This window comes from Bubalus bubalis, chromosome 9 (assembly GCF_019923935.1).
Source record: "Bubalus bubalis isolate 160015118507 breed Murrah chromosome 9, NDDB_SH_1, whole genome shotgun sequence".
Taxonomy (NCBI): domain Eukaryota; kingdom Metazoa; phylum Chordata; class Mammalia; order Artiodactyla; family Bovidae; genus Bubalus; species Bubalus bubalis.
Genome location: NC_059165.1, coordinates 59,345,392 through 59,363,338, shown reverse-complemented (window position 1 = coordinate 59,363,338; position 17,947 = coordinate 59,345,392). Strand labels below are relative to the sequence as shown.

General features: G+C 48.3%; 3 protein-coding genes across 6 annotated transcripts; 1 reads left to right on the top strand and 2 right to left on the bottom strand.

The window, feature by feature from the left end:
- CD14 (CD14 molecule) lies at positions 1 to 3,027 on the bottom strand. 2 transcript variants are annotated; one of them, XM_006062702.4, is made up of 2 exons: positions 2,793 to 3,027; positions 1 to 2,708 (listed from the first exon to the last, which is right to left on the bottom strand). In XM_006062702.4, exons 1-2 carry the CDS (start codon positions 2,799 to 2,801, stop codon positions 1,590 to 1,592), a joined length of 1,128 nt encoding a protein of 375 aa, XP_006062764.1. In that variant the 5' UTR covers positions 2,802 to 3,027; the 3' UTR covers positions 1 to 1,589. The 2 variants fall into 2 exon arrangements, with proteins under 2 accessions (XP_006062764.1, XP_006062765.1); XM_006062703.4 differs by having other exon boundaries at positions 2,799 to 3,025.
- Positions 3,028 to 8,939: 5,912 nt separating this feature from the next.
- On the top strand, positions 8,940 to 15,612 carry TMCO6 (transmembrane and coiled-coil domains 6). 3 transcript variants are annotated; one of them, XM_006062704.3, is made up of 12 exons: positions 8,957 to 9,923; positions 10,043 to 10,155; positions 12,154 to 12,269; positions 12,376 to 12,559; positions 12,849 to 12,953; positions 13,116 to 13,201; positions 13,426 to 13,542; positions 13,749 to 13,860; positions 13,964 to 14,150; positions 14,294 to 14,388; positions 14,781 to 14,948; positions 15,178 to 15,612. In XM_006062704.3, exons 1-12 carry the CDS (start codon positions 9,839 to 9,841, stop codon positions 15,289 to 15,291), a joined length of 1,482 nt encoding a protein of 493 aa, XP_006062766.1. In that variant the 5' UTR covers positions 8,957 to 9,838; the 3' UTR covers positions 15,292 to 15,612. The 3 variants fall into 3 exon arrangements, 2 of the variants coding, with proteins under 2 accessions (XP_006062767.1, XP_006062766.1); XR_006553360.1 differs by lacking the exon at positions 14,294 to 14,388 and having other exon boundaries at positions 8,940 to 9,923; XM_006062705.3 differs by lacking the exon at positions 13,116 to 13,201 and having other exon boundaries at positions 8,950 to 9,923; positions 13,753 to 13,860.
- NDUFA2 (NADH:ubiquinone oxidoreductase subunit A2) lies at positions 15,570 to 17,906 on the bottom strand. The gene is made up of 3 exons (XM_006062706.3): positions 17,769 to 17,906; positions 17,541 to 17,647; positions 15,570 to 15,882 (listed from the first exon to the last, which is right to left on the bottom strand). The coding sequence occupies exons 1-3, from the start codon at positions 17,867 to 17,869 to the stop codon at positions 15,791 to 15,793; spliced, it is 300 nt and encodes a 99-aa protein (XP_006062768.1). The 5' UTR covers positions 17,870 to 17,906; the 3' UTR covers positions 15,570 to 15,790.
- Positions 17,907 to 17,947: the final 41 nt, after the last annotated feature.

The window sequence follows — 17,947 nt, the reverse complement described above, 5'->3', positions numbered from 1 at the left end:
TAAAGTACAGTTTGAAGTTTATTGTGGGTACTGACATACAGCCATGTTACTTACATAATGCGGGTGTTGTGAATTTACATACAGCCAAGATCCAGAGGCACTCACAGATGCACTCTGAGATGGGGATACCTGAGATTTAAAGGGGTCAAGGCTAAAAACAGAATTTGACTACCAAGTAAGCTGCACATCTGCATCCAAGGGAACCTGGGCTTTTTCCTCCCTGAGGGTCTCATGACCGTTAACCATCTGTGTCAGCAAAAGGCATCCTTCCAGTTTTCGTTTTTTTTTTTTTTTCTTCCCGTTTTCATATCAGATGAAGGCAAGAGTAAAAGCTAATTAGGTAAGTTATCTGGCTTGGGTACACTCCTTGTGAGTAGAGTAAAGCTCAGTTGTGCAGAGAGGGGAGGGGGCAGGACTGTGGGCCTAAGATGAAACTGACAAAATGGAGCCAGTGAGGTTTGGCCACACAGATTGGCAGTTTATTTAGCTGTCCCTGTGATTCTTTGAGTCTGATGACCTGTGTAACTCTCCCTTCAATGTAATAATGTGCATTCTCTGTTCCTATCTGTGTGGTTCTGGACACTGGAGGGAGACAGGCAGGAGAAGGGCTATGTTTACATGCCTCTCCCCACTCCTCTTCAGGTCCCCGTTGAGGCATATCTAGATCCCTTATGGATGTGACTACTCCTTGATGCGGTGAAGAAGGAACCCTTAGAAGGAACAGTCCCTCTTGGTTGATGTCCTGGGTCTCTGAGATAATGTGGTTCAGGGGACATATACTGTTAATTGCCGTGTGCAGGGGTCCAAAGAAGCTGTGAAGGGTCTGAGATGTTATACTGCTTGCAAATCAAAGAACAATCATACATTTGTATATTAACATAATTGCAAAATCTCTGGTTCAGAGAAGGTTAAATTACAGCATCTTGCATCAGTTCCCCATTCTCAAGCTCCCCCGTTATTACCTGACAGAGTGAAAATCAGTGTACCTCTGTGGGCAGAGGGGCTCTACACTACAGGAGAGCAACCCTGAAATTATAAACCTCAGAGCTTAGGTAGAAATAGTAGCATAGCTGTCTTTCCTCACTGGGGGTTGGAGGAAAAAAAAAAGAGTAAGAATAAGCAAATGCCTCTGGGTTTTATTACCTTGGAAAGGGAGCAGCTGGCTCTTGGAAAATGCACCAGAGAGGAAACATTTAGTATCCTTCCAGGCATGTTTACCATTCAAACATCCTTTAACACAGGTTCTAGTAATCTGTTCAGAAAACCCCAAATGGCAGGGAAACCCTTGGTTCTCCCACGCAGCCCTAGACACTCAACTTTTCCATACCCCTTCTGCCCCCGTAGTTCTTTTCTATGGTGGGGCGGGTATGGTTTCTAGCAAGTTAGGATGAAGAAAGTTTAAGTATAATGGATTCCCTGTCCAGTAGTGTGCCCAGTAAACATCTGCTGAGTGAATGACACGGATCTGCTGGTTAAGATTTTAATAAGGATGGGGCAGAAGGCTGGTTGGTTGAGATGTCCTGGCTAGGGTCTCCCGGAGCCAGGGCAATCTGAACCAATTCATTCCTCTCCCCTCTCTTCCCCCGGCCTTACGCGAAGCCTCGGGCTCCTTGAAGCAGCGCCAGGGCTCCTGACACCCCCATGGTCAAGGCAGAACGCGCACAGGCTGGGACCACGCCGGAGATCATCGGGTCATTTTGGTGCTGGAGGGCTCCAGGGTCCAGAAAGGGATTTCCGTCCAGAGTCAGGTCATTTACCTCGGGCAGCTCGTCTCGCCGCGGCTCCCTGCTTAGCTTGTTGCAGCTGAGATCAAGCACGCTGAGCTTGGGGGGCAGTCCCTTAGGCACTTGCTCCAGCCCAGCGAACGACAAATTCAGAGAGCTTAGTGCACTGGGCCAGACACATCGGGTAGCGCCCGGGGCGGTGACGCGCAGCGAGTTGTGGCTGAGGTCCAGGCTTTGGGGCTGCACCCTCGCTGCCGCCAGCGCCGCGCACACTCCGCTCAGCGTCTCCATCCCGGCGTTGCGTAGCGCTAGATATTGGAGGGCCGGGAACTTGTTCGGACAGAGAGCTGCCATCAGCCCGCTGTCGCCGAGACTGGGATTGTCAGACAGGTCTAGGGTGGTGAGCGCCTCGAAGGTGGAGAGCCCTGCGCACGGAAAGGCAAGCGAGTGTGCTTGGGCAATGTTCAGCACCCTGAGCCCAGGCTTGAGCCACTGCTGCAGTTCGCCGAGCCAGGCACCTCCTGTTGCCCACGATACGTTACGGAGACTGAGGGTGGTGAACGCAGGCCCAGTGGCTTCCAGAGGCTTCGGGGGCATTGGGCCGGTTACTTCCAGGTCCTCAAGCGTTAGTTCCTTGAGACGAGAGTACCCGAGCGCGCGCAGAACGGCGACCAGAAGCTGAGCAGGAACCTGTGCAGCGCCCAGCTTGAGTCGCCGAACGCGCAGAGCCTTGATTGTGTCAGCATACTGCTTCGGGTTGGTGTCGGCTCCCTTGAGAAACTGTTCCAGGCTGCGGCCGCCGCCACTGATCTCCACCTCTACGGCAACCATACACTGAACGGCGCTAGACCAGTCAGGCTTCGGATCCGTGAAGTTGCAGACACAACGGAAATCGTCGTCGTCCAGCTCGCAGGGTTCTGTTGTGTCCGCAGACACACGCAGCAGTGGCGGCAGCAGCAGCAGCAACAGGTAGGGCACGCACACCTGGAAAGACAGCGGAGGTCAGGGCGGCCCAAGCCTGTTCCTAAGGTTCCCCAAATAGCCCACGCTTCGGCCCCAAGAACATACTCTCACCATAGTCGGTAGATCCTCAGAGCCTCTGCCTCTCTCTCTGGTTGTCGGCTGGACTGTGGCTTCTTTCCTTTACAGTGGCTCACGCCGGCTTCCAGGCTCCACAAACCTATCTGTCTTTACTCTTTGGCAGCCTCTGAGAGTTTATGTAACCCTGTGATGTCGCTCTGCTCCCCCTTCTTTGAACCCTGTCACTCCCCACCTTTCTTCCTCCCAGCCAACCCATTCGCTACTCTTCCTGGAAATTTCGCAATGAAGGATGTTGCCTGGAGAGGGGCTATAACAGGAAGGATCTTACAAGGCCTCTATTCCTCTGACCCAGGCAGTGCCCAGATGACTCAGATGCCCCCAGGCTTGTCTGGGTTGGAGAAAAGGAGATCCCCAGTTCCTCAGGCCAGGATTTTCAATGTCCCCTGCCCCTATCCCAGTGTTTCAGCCTGGGTACTTTCCATAACTTTTCTCTAGTCTTGGTGGTTGTTATTAACTTCCTGTTACCCAAGTTCAACTCCCTGAATAGCCTCAGATATTTAAATGGATATTTTGTGGAAGAGACTGCAAACTTCATTGATCGACTCCAAGGGCTAGTTCCAGAGAAGTTGGTCTAAAGAACAGCTTCCCCCCACGTCCTTTTTTGTTTTTTTGCTGACTTGTTCTTTAAATGTGTTTATTAAGAAAGTAACAGATTTTTATTTTTTTGGCCCTGCTGCTTGTGTGATCTTAGTTCCCTGACCAGGAATTGAATGTCCACACCCCTGCATTGGGAGTGCAGTCTTAACCACTGGACCACCAGGGAAGTTACAGACACAGTGAAAATCTTCATCGGCCAGCTTTGGTGTGTCATGCTGCTGCTGCTACTAAGTCGCCTCAGTTGTGTCCGACTCTGTGTGACCCCATAGACGGCAGCCCACCAGGCCCCCCTTCCCTGGGATTCTCCAGGCAAGAACACTGGAGTGGGTTGCCATTCCCTTCTCCAATGCGTGAAAGTGAAAAGTGAAAGTGAAGTCACTCAGTCTTTTCCGACTCTCAAGGACCCCATGGACTGCAGCCTACCAGGCTCCTCTGTCCTTGGGATTTTCCAGGCTAGAATACCGGAGTGGGTTGCCATTGCCTTCTCCAGGTGTGTCTTAGGAGAAGGTAATCCTGATAGATTTTTTAAATTGAAGTATAATTGATGTACAATGTTATGTGTAACAGGTGTGCAATGTGGTGATTCACAATTTTTAAAGTAACAGCTTTCTTAAAAGTAGAGAAGTCTATGTGTTGAACAGAGACACATTGGCCAAGTGCCTTGCTCTCTTAGTTTCCACTTCTCTATCCTGACATTTGAGAAACAAGATATTCCTAATATAATTTTCTCACTTGCACCTAGCTCTCTCCTGCCCTCTCCCCAGCACAATTCCTATGTCCTAGGAAGGAAAAGCTGGACCTATGTTGAATGAGGATTAATTAGTAACTCACCTACTCTTTCAAGAAAAGAAAAGCAAATGTCCCAGAGGGTGGGGAAGTATTACCAAACCAGGTTCGTTTGGCCAACAGGCATTAAGCCAAACACTGAAACACTGAAGTTTGTAGAAAGGATTTATTCATGAGGTATCTGAGGAGCAGGAAGAACAAATCTCACATTTACCTCCTCAATGGAAAGGGGCTTAGGATATTTATGGGTGAAGGGTATAGATTGGTTGGAGGTGCAGAAGAAGGTAATTGGGGACAGGAAAAACGGTGAGGTAATCAGTACTCTGCTCAGGTGTATCTGAGTTATATGCTTCTTCATGGAAGGGACATTCATAAAATGGTAGTATTAGCATGGTCTGAGGGTGAAGTTTTGGCCCTCTGACATCAAAAGGCCATCCATCCAGCACTCACACAGACCTGGTTGGAGGGTTGTGGTTTCAAGCAGTCTTAATCAGCTGGAATGTGAACTGGACAAGAGCTGACTCTAAATTCCTGAAAAATCAGCTTAAGGAACCATTACTATAGCGATCCATACATCAGAGGTATTACCCACAAAGAGGTATTAATGGAGTTTTGTGACATACTGTGTAAGCTACATGAGGGTATGTAATTTGCAGGAACGATTAAGGCTAAGGCGAGCTTGATTGGTGAAAGCAAGTTACATGATATTATTTATTAAGCAAGTTACAGTTCAAGAGATCTAGTTGATGACTGCCTTCAGTTTCAGAAGGGCTATACTTTTAAAAGAGCCCTTGTAAGTCTGAACTTCTAGATTTCTGGGCAAAGAGCTACATAAAAACATTTGAATTCTCACTTCCCTTTTTCCCCATTCCAAACAAGGAACCCACATTGGACCATACTGCCTCCTGTATGTCCTGTTGGGCATGTCCTAATACCCAAAGTCATGCCTAAAGGCCTGACCATGTCACTGGGACAGTCCTGAGGACCAAGATATGAGTATAGTTCAGTGTGAAATATACCAACTGACTGCAGTCAGACAAACAGGCTTGGAATCCCAACACTACCACTAAGGTTGTAGCAGTAGCCCTTCATTGTTGTCTTCAGCAGAGTCTCTGCATTCACAGGACCCAGGCTACTGAAGCCTGCCTCCTCAGCAAATTCCATCACCTTAGCAACAAAGATCTACTGTATAGTGCAGAAACTCTATTCAATATCTTATAGTAACCTGTAATGAAAAAGGATCTGAAAAAGAATATATATACATATATATAAATGACTGAATCACTTTGCTGTACACCTGAAACTAATGTAACATAAATGAACTATACTTCAATTTTTAAAAGTGATTTAAAAGATTCCATCATCTTATGGTAGACACTCCAAGTTAAGAGGGGCAATAATGGTTCTGCAAAATCCCCAAGTCACAGCTTCATTCAAAAAATATCCATCATTTGTCTACCAAGTGCCAGAGCTGATGCCAAGCCTCAGGATGCTGATGTGACCATCACATAGCTCCTCAAGTACTCTAGGAGGTGGGGGAGGCAAACGCAGACACAGAACTACAGTCCATGGTGAACAGGATTCTTACACAGGAGAAAATAAGGACTTGTGGGAGCTCTAGAGAAAGAAACAGCTAGGCCTGTAGTAGGACACAGAGCTGTTTCTTACAGGATTAACAGTGTTGCCAGGCAGATAAGTGCAACAAAACAAACAAACAAAAACAAGCCCTCCTCCCCCACCAAAAAAGAAAAAACAAAAACAAAAATAGTTTGGGCAGCTGTAACTGAGCAGACACTCTGGGCAGAGCATAGATTTTTCCTGGGGACTTGCCTTATCTTTCATATTATGAGAAAGATGTAGGTGTCAGAAGCTAGCCTGTCCCATAAGGAAGGGGACAAGACCCAGATCCTATTCCCCAGCCAGATCATGGTGCATCAATAATGATACTCAGGGAATTCCCTGCTGGTCTGAGGGCTAGGGCTCCATGCTTCCACTAAATAAATAAATAATTCTCAATAAATGATTGTCCAGAGGCTGGATGGATGCTGGAGCTGAAGAGAAAATGTGGAGGATAACATGATGCTCTGAAGATATTTAACTAGACGTTTTGTTGAAGAAATCAAAGACTTCCTTGACTGACTCCAAGAAGTGGAATTAAATCCAAGGGAAGGAAGTTGGTTTGAAGAACAGTTGGTTCAAAGAACACTTTCCTTTCCTGGATTTGTTCTTACTTGCACTTTTGCCTAAGTAGTAGCTTTCAAAAAATTGCTGTTGTGTCTGACTCTTTGCAACCCCATGGACTGCAGCACATCAGGCTTCCCCGCCCCTCGCTAACTCCCAGAGTTTGCTCAGATTCATGTCCATTGAGTCAGTGATGCTATCTAACCATCTCATTCTCTGCTGCCCCCATGTCCTTTTGCCTTCAGTCTTTCCCAGCCTCAGGATCTTTTTCAATGAGGCAGCTCTTTGCATCAGGTGGCCAAAGTATTGGAGCTTCAGCTTCAGCATCAGTCCTTCCTGAATATTCGGGATTGATTTCCTTTAGGATTGACTGGTTTGATCTGTTTGCTGTCCAAGGGGCTCTCAAGAGTTTTCTCCAGCAACACAATTTGAATACATCAATTCTTTGGCGCTCAGCCTTCTTTTTGGTCCAACTCTCACAACTACTGAACTTTTTTTGGCAAAGTAATGTCTCTGCTTTTTAATATGCTGTCCAGGATTTGTCATAGGTTTTCTTCTAAGGAGCAAGTGTCTTTTAATTTCAAAAGATCAGCAGTTTCTTTAAGAATTCTTTAACTTTTTTTTCTTGGCACACACCTTGCCCAGGATCTTAGATCCCCACCAGGGACTGAACTCTCTGTCCTCAGCAGTGAAAGCATGGAGTCCGGACTACCAGGGAATTCCCTCAATAAAAATTCTTAAGTGCTACCAGGACTCTACTCTCTTGGAGTTGTGAAGGGGGTTTGGGAGGAGAAAACATCAAAAAACTATACTGTAACAATGACAGCTGTGAAAAGGGTTATGAAGAAGTGTATGGTGCTACATGCTCTCAAACGGGGCCTGGTCCAGTTCTTCTGAGAAGGGCAGTGGATATCTTGAGGATGGTGTTAGTTAAAGGAAGGAGGCTGGTTTTAGTAGAGATGGGGTGGCAAAAACTGGGCTCTAGACAATGGAACAGCCTGTGCAGAAGCCCAGAAGAGAAAAGAGTGCAAGGCTTGTTTAGGGAACAAAAATCCTAGGAGAGATGAGTAAGGCACGGCTGGAGAGGTATGCAGGAAATAGACCATGTAGGGCTTAGTTGGGCACAATTCAGATTTTGAGGGTATGGAGCAGTTTTTATTTTGGCAGTGCCACCCAGCTTTCAGTATCTTAGTTCCAGAGGGCGGATTGAACCTGGGGCTATGGCAGTGAAAGCACCTAGTCCTAACCACTGAACTGCCAGGGAATTCCCTGGAACATGGTGTTTAATTCACCAGTGTTTCCCCATTACCTAGTAGATTAGTGGCGCTCAAAGTTCATGAAACAATTACTTTATTGCAAAAATAATGCCATTCCCTTTTATGCAGAACAGTGACCCATAATTGTATTTGTCTCATTTTTCTCACCTGTAAAATTGGGATTTTTACTCTCCAAGCCAGGCTTCAGCAATACGTGAACCGTGAACTTCCAGATGTTCAAGCTGGTTTTAGAAAACGCAGAGGAACCAGAGATCAAATTGCCAACATCCGCTGGATCATTGAAAAAGCAAGAGAGTTCCAGAAAAACATCTATTTCTGCTTTATTGATTATGCCAAAGCCATTGACTGTGTGGATCACAATAAACTGTGTAAAATTCTGAAAGAGATGGGAATACCAGACCCCCTGACCTGCCTCTTGAGAAACCTGTATGCAGGTCAGGAAGCAAAAGTTAGAACTGGTCATGGAACAACAGACTGGTTCCAGATAGGAAAAGGAGTACGTCAAGGCTGTATATTGTCACCCTGCTTATTTGACTTATATGCAGAGTACATCATGAGAAATGCTGGGCTGGATGAAGCACAAGCTGGAATCAAGCTTGCTGGGAGAAATATCAGTAACCTCAGATATGCAGATGACACCACCCTTATGGCAGAAAGTGAAGAACTAAAGAGCCTCTTGATGAAAGAGAAAAAGGAGAGTGAAAACAAAGATCTGGTCCCATCACTTGATGGCAAATAGATGGGGAAACTGTGACTGACTTTATTTTTCTGGGCTCCAAAATCACTGCAGATGGTGACTGCAGCCATGAAATTAAAAGACGCTTACTCCTTGGAAGGAAAGTTATGACCAACCTAGACAGCATATGAAAAAGCAGAGACATTACTTTGTCAACAGAGGTCCGTCTAGTCAAGGCTTTGGTTTTTCCAGTGGTCAGGTATGGATGTGAGAGTTGGACTATAAAGAAGGCTGAGCGCAGAAGAATTGATGCTTTTGAACTGTGGTGTTGGAGAAGACTCTTGAGAGTCCCTTGGACTGCAAGGAGATCCAACCAGTCTATCCTAAAGGAGATCAGTCCTGGGTGTTCATTGGAAGGACTGATGTTGAAGCTGAAACTCCAATACTTTGGCCACCTGATGCAAAGAGCTGACTCATTTGAAAAGACCCTGATGCTGGGAAAGACTGAGGGCAGGAGGAGAAGGGGATGACAGAGGATGAGATGGTTGGATAGCACCACCGACTCAATGGACATGGGTTTGGGTGGACTCCAGGAGCTGGTGTTGGACGGGGAGGCCTGGCTTGCTGCAGTTCATGGGGTCGCAAAGAATCGGACACGACTGAGCGACTGAAGTGAACTGAACTGAAAATGGGGGTAATTGTCATGGCAACGTCCAGGGTTTAGCTAGCACTCATTACTGAGAATCATTGTTATTGGTGAAACGGCATTCGATATCTTCAGAGTAGTGTGTTTTTTTGTTTTTTTTGCTTGCGGGGCTTTTAAAGGGGCACTCAGGATTTTAGTTTCCCGATTAGGGATCCAACGGCGCCGGCCCCAACGGAAGCATGGAGTCTTAACCCCTGGACTCCAAGGAAGTTCCTCTAGAACTCAGGGTAGTTTTGAATGTTCTTTTAGATTGTGTTAGGAGTGGGAAGGTTATGTTTGCTGACACTAGTAGCCAGGGGTTTTCAGTGTCGGAAGCCGAAAAACCGAAGGCAGAGGGACAGCTTGCCAGGGTCCTCTGTCCATGCGATTTTCCAGACAATACTGGAGTGGGTTGCCATTCCCTTCTCCAGGGATCGAACCTATGTCTCCTGCGTTGGCAGGCGGATTCTTTACCACTGAGCCACCAAAGAAGCCCGAAGGCACAGCTGCTACTTGAAATTCGCTTGGCTGAAGGTCCCATCCCTCAATTAGTGGCCCCTCCCCGCCTTCGCCCCACCCAATCCTCTTTGCATCTTCCCTCCCTCCGTCTGCCCCACCCTCTCGCCGCTTCGCCAAGGCTGGCCTGTGGTCGCGCCCCCTCGTTCCGCCCCGCCTTCACTTCGCTTCGTGCCCGGTCCACTGGCACCTCCCCTTCCGCCCTGCGCTGCGCCTGCGCTGGCTGTGTTCTGTTGTGGATCTCTGGGTAAAGTTGTTGGCTCTCCAGTTCGTGCAGAATTTTTCCACTTCTATCATGTGGAGCGGACGGCGGGGCCTCCTCAGGCCGTCAGGCTGCGGAGTGGAGGAGCTACGGTGCCGCCGGCGGGAGCGGGAGGCAGGTGCGGGTCGGCGAGGGAACACGGGAGGATGGGGTTATGGCGGTCGGGGATGGGGCAACGGGACGAGCCCCTGGGTTGTGGGTTCTCCTCCCATGCTCAGCCGGCTCCTTTCCCCTCAGCACTGCGGAAGGCGCGGAGGGAGCAGCAGCTGGTCAGCAAGAGGCTGCTGAGAGACGGAGCTACGGAGGAAGCCGAAGGGGGATGTGTGGTCGTGATCCTCGGAGAAGCAGAGGTGAGCGGTCAGGGTGCGTGATGACAGTTACACTCACTAGGCGGCAAATTCCTTCTGTTGTACTCGAGGGTTGTCTCCAAACCTGAACGCGGACCCTTCAACATCTGTATCCGTCTAGTGCTCAGTCGCTTCAGTCTTGTCCGACTTTTTGTGACTCCCATGTACTGTAACCCGCTGGGCTCCTCTCTCCATGGGATTCTCCGGCAAGAATACTAGAGTGGGTTGCCATTTGCTTCTCCATCCGTCTAGTGGGCCAAGCCAGAAACCAGGAAATCATTCTTGACAACTCTTTTCCTTACCCCCACACCAATACATCATCAAGTCCTCCCCTCCCCCCCCCCTTTTTTTGCCTCCTAAGTCTTTACATGGCATTGCCGTCAAAATTGACAGTACCCTCTTCTCTGCATGCTTAACAGAAGCCTTTTAACAGGTCATCTACCGAAATTTTGCCTCTCTCAGATTCATTCTTTGGGAGGGGGTTTCAGGATGGGAGACACCTGTACACCCGTGGCTGATTCATGTTGATGTATGGCGAAAACCACCACAGTATTGTAAAGTGATTACCCTCCTATTAATTAAAAAAAATTCATTCTTTACACATCAGGCAGATGTGTCCAAAATCCTTCCTGTGATCTACACACTCTAGCATAGTATAACCTCTGCCATTTGCAATCTTATCAGTTTACTCATTTCAGCCACATTGTCCTCTTTTCAGTTCTTAGAACACTATACCAGCCCCGTTATTCTCTTAGGGCCTTTGCATTTGCTGCATCTAAAGTAGGTCTGCAGAATGTAATGTTAATAATTTTCTTGTTTGTTACCTTTTTTCTAACTAGACTTTATCTTATTTGTCATCATTGAAAATTCAGATGCCTATATAGTATCTGGTGTATAGTAGATGCTCAGCATTTATGGAATAAGTGAACAAAAGAACTTATTTCAGGTCATTTATTCATTTAGTAAGCATCAGGCATACCCTATGTTTATGTGTATAGTTTTTATGATGAACTTATACCTAGGTTACGTCATTTATTCATTGTGTGTCTATTTTGTACCAAGACACCTATGTTGGGTACTCAGGTACACAAGAGAGTCCCTTTCTTTGACATGTTCCCAACCCACTAAAGGAGACAGATGAGCTCCTACCTGTGGTGAAGGAAACATGAGGCACAGTAGAAACCACTGAGTCTTTCAAAGGATACCAGAAAGAACTTCCCAGAGGCAGTGAGAAGAGAAATCTGAAGGAAGTGGAGGACCTGTGGATGGTATCCCAGGCAGAAGGGATGGATATTGCAAAAGCTTGGAAACATTAAAAAACACAAGTCTGCTGCTGCTACTGCTAAGTCGCTTCAGTCGTGTCCGACTCTGTGCGACCCCATAGATGGAAGCCCACCAGGCTCCCCCGTCCCTGAGATTCTCCAGGCGAGAACACTGGAGTGGGTTGCCATTTCCTTCTCCAATGCACGAAAGTGAAAAGTGAAAGGGAAGTCGCTCAGTCGTGTCCGACTCGTAGCGACCCCATGGACTGCAGCCAACCAGGCTCCCCTGTCCATGGGATTTTCCAGGCAAGAGTACTGGAGTGGGGTGCCATTGCCGTCTCTGAAAACACAAGTCATGTTATGCTAAATGTTGTTGCAGTGTCAGTTGTATGGGGACAATGGCTGGAGGGGTAGGTTATGCCAGGCTGAGAGGTTTAAATGTTATTGAAATAACCCAGTAAAACACCCAAGTAGATGTTACTCCCATTTTTCAGGTGAGACACTGGATTTAGTCCCCTGTAGATTAAGTGGCAGGGCTGGTATTAATTAACACAGTTTTGATTCCCTCTTCTGTCCACTCTACTGCAGGGTTGGCATTTATTAGCCATAATTGTGTGAATGACAAGTTCTAGGGATCGTGCCATATTGGAGGGCTCACAGGTGAAGTAGAGCAGAACTCATGCCTTGCTATTTGGGATTGATGTGTTGCCATGTCTCATTTCCCTGCCCTGTTCTGCAGATACAGGAGTTCCTGCGGTTGGCCCAGCGGGGCACAGAGGAAAAGGAGAGGGAGAGGGCTCTGGTTAGCCTTCGTCGAGGGTTGCAGCACCCTGAGACACAACAGACCTTCATCAGGTCAGTGTGGATGATGTGAGTGGGTGGCTGGGGCTCTGGTGGATGGACAGGGGTGCGGAGGGAATGGGCCGCTAGCTGAGAAGGACTCTGGTGCTCACTCATGTAGGCTGGAGGGCAGCATTCGGACCCTGGTTGGGCTCCTGACCAGCAACCAGGCCCTGCTGCAGCTTGAGGCGGCTCGGTGCCTTCATGAGCTCTCTCACTCTGAGCAGTCTGCGGTGGCTGAGGCCTGCCTGCCAGCCACTTCCTACCTTCTCACCTACCTCTCCGGTCACAGCTCAGACTTTATAGTAAGCCCTGTTCTGTCCTACCTTGTTCTTGGGTTGGATTTAAAAATTGTGCTTTTGGGTCCATTTTGAGCTGGCAGGTAGGTAAAAGAGGAAAACCTGGTTCCCTGACAGCCACAGCCATACATGCACCATCACCTGCCACTCCTCTGTGCCCACATTCTCAAGGACTGGGATGCTTCATCTTTCCCATTCCCACCCCAGCCCCCGCCCATGCCCCCCCACCCCATCCACCCCCGGCCTGAGATCCTGAGGGAGGCCAAGTCCAGTGCTTTTGTTGTTCTGCTCTCAGGAGCTCTGTCTGTATACCCTGGGTAACCTGATTGTGGAGAGTGAGGCTGTAAGAAGGCAGCTTCTGCCTCAGGGCATTGTTCCAGCCTTGGCTGCCTGCATCCAGGTGAGTGTCCACCTCCTTTCTTCCTCCTGGAGTACCCATCTCCTTACATGCCCCACCTGCTTTGGTTAGGCAGCTCTAGCCTCTTCTCTGTGCTAAGGGATTGAAAGTCTTAGGAAATCTTATGGCCTAGGTTCCAGAGTCAGATCCCTACTCTGCTTCTAGTCTCCCCATGTGACTGTGCTGGAAGCCCTTGGATATGCCTTGTCCCAGCTTCTGCAGGCTAAGGAAGCTCCAGAGAAGATCATCCCGTAAGTAATACTCATGTGTAGGCAAGTGTGACCTACTCAGTAGTGTAGCCCCTGGATGCCTGACTGAGTCTTGTTTCCAACGCATTGGACATTTCAACCCCATGCGCCTGACTGGGAAGAGTTTTGGGTTTTGGGCACTTTCCCACCTGCTCTTCGGGTTTGGGAAGAGTGATTAACATCTTGCCTTCCATGGTTCCTACTCACCGCTCTGCTTCTACTGACAGCTTGGTCCTGGGCTCTACTCTCCCCCAGCACATACTGCAACTGTTACAGCCTGGCCCAAAGCTGAACCTTGGGGTAGCTGTGGAGTTTGCCTGGTGCCTTCACTACATCATCTGCAGGTAATAGGGTAATTGGGAAAGTGCCACAGACTTCCCCTGGGGCTTCCTTCCATGACACTCAGGCTTTAGTTTCTGGAATTGTGGGGATGAGTCTCTTTCTTCTCTGGTCCTCTCTTCTTGGAGCCCAGGGAACACACAGACCTAGGCTGTTTGCCAGCTTAAGGTAGGACTGACTGAGTAGTGACTGCTTGCTTCCTGTTGCCCAGCCAGGTCAACAATGCCCTGCTCATCACCCAGGGGGCTCTAACCACCCTGGGGCTGCTGCTGTTGGACTTGGCTGCGGCTGTCCAGAGAACTGAGGATGCAGGACTGGAGCTGGTACGTGGACAGGTCACTATCTGGGTGACCTTCTGATTCAGTTCCAGCTTGTGTGCAGGTTGCCTCTTCCTCTTTAAACCTGAATCCCTACTTGTCTTTACAGCTGGTATGCCCTGTTGTTCGGTGTCTAAGCAACTTGCTGACAGAGGCAGCAGCAGAGACTGTGGGAGGGCCAATGCATCTCCGAGATGAGCGTGTTCTGGCAGCCTTATTTATCCTTCTGCAGTTCTTTCTCCACAAACAGCCTAGCCTGCTTCCTGAGGGCCTCTGGCTCCTTAACAACCTCACTGGTAAGCACCATGATCTGCCTTGGCCTGGACCTTTAGCTCCTAGGAATATTTCCTCTTGGTCTGAGCTGAGGTGGGTAGGATTGGGAGTGGGTTGGTTTCATGCCTGAGTTGGAGGAACTTCACTCTGACATTTTCCCTTTTAGCAAACAGTCCTAGTTTCTGTACCTCCTTGATCTCCCTGGATCTGATTGAGCCCCTCTTGCACTTGCTGTCAGTGTCTAATGTGGTGAGCGTATTGGTAGGTATTTGGGTTCCTTGAGTCCAAGATACGGTGGCCTAAGTGTAAAACAGTGGGAGCAGACCTGAGCCCTCAGAAGTACCCTGAGCTGAGAGCTGGCAGGTGGTGTGGTATTGATTCCTTCAGGGCCAGACCATCAGTCACAGAGCAGTCTAGGTGTGAGTTCCTAGACTATAGTTTACTAGTTATTAACCTTTGGCATGTCAGCTAACCACCTTAAGCTTCAGTTTCCTCATTTATAATTGGGAATAGTAATCCTACCAGAGGGTGCCTGAAGGGATTACAGAATATGCATATTAAGAGTGCTTGGCATGGTGACTGGGCATGTGGTCAGCACTCCATTCCAGCTTTGGGTTTCATTGTGGGTACTGTGTACATGTTTCTGTCTGCAGGTGCTCACAGTTCTGTGCAACGTTGCAGAGAAAGGTCCCGCTTACTGTCAGCATCTATGGCCAGGGCTCCTGCTCCCCACCTTGCTGGACACGCTGGCCCTCTCTGACACTGAAGTAGTAGGCCAGAGTTTGGAGCTGCTGCAGCTGCTGTTCCTCTATCAGCCAGGGGTGGGTTTCTGGCCTTAGTCCCCAGTCCCCCTGTTCCACCATGGCCCCCTTCCTTACAGTCTTTAATCATTTCTCTGGGCCTGGCTAGCCTATGTGGGCTCCAGGTTCAATCAAACTTCTTGTTGGGAATGCACTCTTCCAAGAAGAGATGGTGCTAACTCAAGGCTGTGGTGTTTGTGTGCTGCAGCTCAGGGACCCAGTGTTGAATCTCTTTCTTCCCTGCTCTTAGGCTGCCCAGGCCTTCTTGCAGCAGTCAGGGCTGCAGGCCTTACAAAGGCATGAGGAGGTGGCACAGCTCCAGGATCGCGTGCATGCTCTGCAGCAGACAGCTCTTCATGGGTGACTTGACTTCTGAAAGTCATGTACTCCACTCCTTATCTCCCATACTCCCCAGTGTCCTGGCCCATAGAGCCCCTTTGGGGGTTTAGAACCATAAGGGTATCATGCCCTCAGCTCCTACACCTAAGCCTAAGCAAGGACCTCTGGATCCCAGCTCCTCCCCTTTCACCCAGCACTGTCCAGGCAAGAGGACCAGATGGAACTCAGTGTGGTGTACTTAATATAGGTCCCTGGAACCTCCTTTTTTCTTCTTTCCCTTTTTTTGATTCAGTGACTCATGGCTTTTGATGGAACAGAATAAAATAAGTTTTATTTTTATATTCAACTGCTTTCCCTCAGATGGTTGCACAATAATGGGTAGTTGGTGGGATGCGAATCAGATCATTTTTAGACAGCATTTTCAGCACAATCTTTATACAGAACAAAATACATTTCTCCACATTGTACTCAGTCCAGCAGAGCCCAGACTCTGGGGCTGTTGTTTTTAATCCTCAGTGGAGACTTCAGGCTTTGCTACTTAGCACATTCTCCAGGGCTCTAGTTACCTGATCAACACTGAAGTTGTTCAGAGAGACATTCTTCTCTTGGCCAAATGCTGAGGAGACAGGAGGATTATTAATTATTCACTCTGCACTGTACAGGCTACCAAAGTAGTCTTCCACTTACACTCTTGGTAGGATAGGAAGGGTAGTAAAGAGATACGACCAAAATATATTTGACATGCCTAGGATTTATCCAGTGGGTCTCTAACATATCTTGGAAGCCCAGGTCTAAGTAGAATTTTGGCTCATTCTGGGTGGTCATAATGGGAAGGAAAGTGTTTCAGGGAGGTTTTAAGGGGCATGGTAGCACTGAGTATTAATCATTGTGAACAGAGTATTACATGGGCCTGCCTCTTAATTGTGCCCTTTTAATGGATCCTGTAGTTCATAAACTAAAGTTATTTGTGTGTCCATCTCCTCTAGCCTACTAGCTTTCAGAAGGAAAATTTTTTTTCCTGCAAACAACTTTTAGTGCATGGCATACTGCAGTTAGCTGCACTGTTAAAATCAATCTGCCCTGGGTGTGACTCCCTGCCTCCCTCCAGACATTCCTAAGGCAAAGTGTAATTAAAAGCTGTGATTAAAAATACCATTATTCAGTGAGTGAAAGTGAAGTCGCTCAGTCGTGTCTGACTCTTTGCGACCCCATGGACTGTAGCATGGCAGGCTCCTCCGTCCATGAAATTTTCCAGGCAAGAATACTGGGGTGGGTTGCCATTTCCTTCTTCAGGGGATCTGCCTGACCCAGGGATGGAACTTGGGTCTCTCACATTGCAGGCAGACTCTTTACCATCTGAGCCACCAGGGAAGCCCAATTATTCAGTAAGTATGAATATTTATTGTGTCTCTGTGTTCAGGCAACATGACGGTAGTTTTCAAACTGTGGTAAAATGACACAGGTAGTATGTTAATAAACGCTTGGTAAAATGAAATAGGGTAAAGAGGCAATGTTACATAACTGGTCAGGAAATGCCTTTTTGAGGAGGTGATATTGAAGTTCAGACCTACAAGATTACCTGAATTGTAACCTGAAGAGCCAGCTACTTAAGTCTGGCAGAAGTGCAGTCTAGGATTGGGGAACAAATGTAAAAGCTCAACCGTGTTATGCATCTTAGCTGAATAACGTTAGGCATGTTCCATACAATTGTTCGTTCAGCGTTCTAATCTCTAAAAGATGAGAAAAAGGAATCCACTCCTCATATACTTAAGGTTCAAGAGATTTGGACAGGAAAGCACTCAACACAGGCAAAACCAACACAATACTGTAAAGTAATTAGCCCCCAATTAAATAAATTTATATTAAAAAAAAAAACAACAACACAGGGCCTAGCAGTAAATGGTCAACACAGCATTATTTTAGGGTTTACTATTGCGATTCCCATACGCCACCTGGACCCGCACTGACCATAGATAATTTGAAAGGACCTACGTTGGGGGGCTGGACCAGCATCTCTTCTCCCCTAACTGAAACCTGTTCTGAACTACAAAAACGATTCCTATGCAGGGCAGGGCCCGCCTCCACATGTTACTTGGATACAAACACTCTAACTCTGCGAGTGTATATTTCCTTATTTACATCAAGATCAACAGCAAAGATGAAGTCTGAGTCCCAGTCCCTGTATAGGTTTCTGTGTGACCTTGGGCGGCCCTTTCTCTTTTGGAACGTTTGTTCCCCTACCGGGGTCTCTGGTTCCCTGCGTCCCGCGCTCACCGTAGCGGGCCCAGAGCTTGGGCTGCACATCCGAGCACTCGCGGATTAGGATGGGCAGGTCGGGATTCACTTTCTTCAGCTCCACATAGCGTTTCTCAATGAAGTCCCTGCGGGCAGGAGAGAGCACCGCGCGTGCGGTGTGGGCACGGGCCTCTCCAAACACCCGGGAGGTCGAGGTCATGACCCTGGCGCCCCGAACCCCACCCGCCTCACTGGGCCGCGCCTCACCTGACGCCCTGGCTGCCGGGCGAGCGCTGGCACAAATGGATACGAATTTCACGAAGACCCAATTTGCCTCGGACTCCACGAATCGCTGCAGCCGCCGCCATTTCGGCTAGTACTCAATCATCCGCCCTAGACCTTCCGGCCAAGTAATCCTATCAAATCAGCTTCGGACGCTCCAGCCC

What these genes read in the sequence shown, in the direction of transcription:
- TMCO6 (XM_006062704.3), top strand. Translation starts at nt 9,839, where the DNA reads ATGTGGAGCGGACGGCGGGGCCTCCTCAGGCCGTCAGGCTGCGGAGTG. An exon ending in ACACAACAGACCTTCATCAG is followed by an intron (nt 12,270 to 12,375) that starts GTCAGTGTGGAT and finishes TCACTCATGTAG; the next exon opens with GCTGGAGGGCAGCATTCGGA. An exon ending in AGGATGCAGGACTGGAGCTG is followed by an intron (nt 13,861 to 13,963) that starts GTACGTGGACAG and finishes TTGTCTTTACAG; the next exon opens with CTGGTATGCCCTGTTGTTCG.
- NDUFA2 (XM_006062706.3), bottom strand. Translation starts at nt 17,869, where the DNA reads ATGGCGGCGGCTGCAGCGATTCGTGGAGTCCGAGGCAAATTGGGTCTT. An exon ending in CCCGGCAGCCAGGGCGTCAG is followed by an intron (nt 17,648 to 17,768) that starts GTGAGGCGCGGC and finishes TCCTGCCCGCAG; the next exon opens with GGACTTCATTGAGAAACGCT. An exon ending in CAAGCTCTGGGCCCGCTACG is followed by an intron (nt 15,883 to 17,540) that starts GTGAGCGCGGGA and finishes CTGTCTCCTCAG; the next exon opens with CATTTGGCCAAGAGAAGAAT.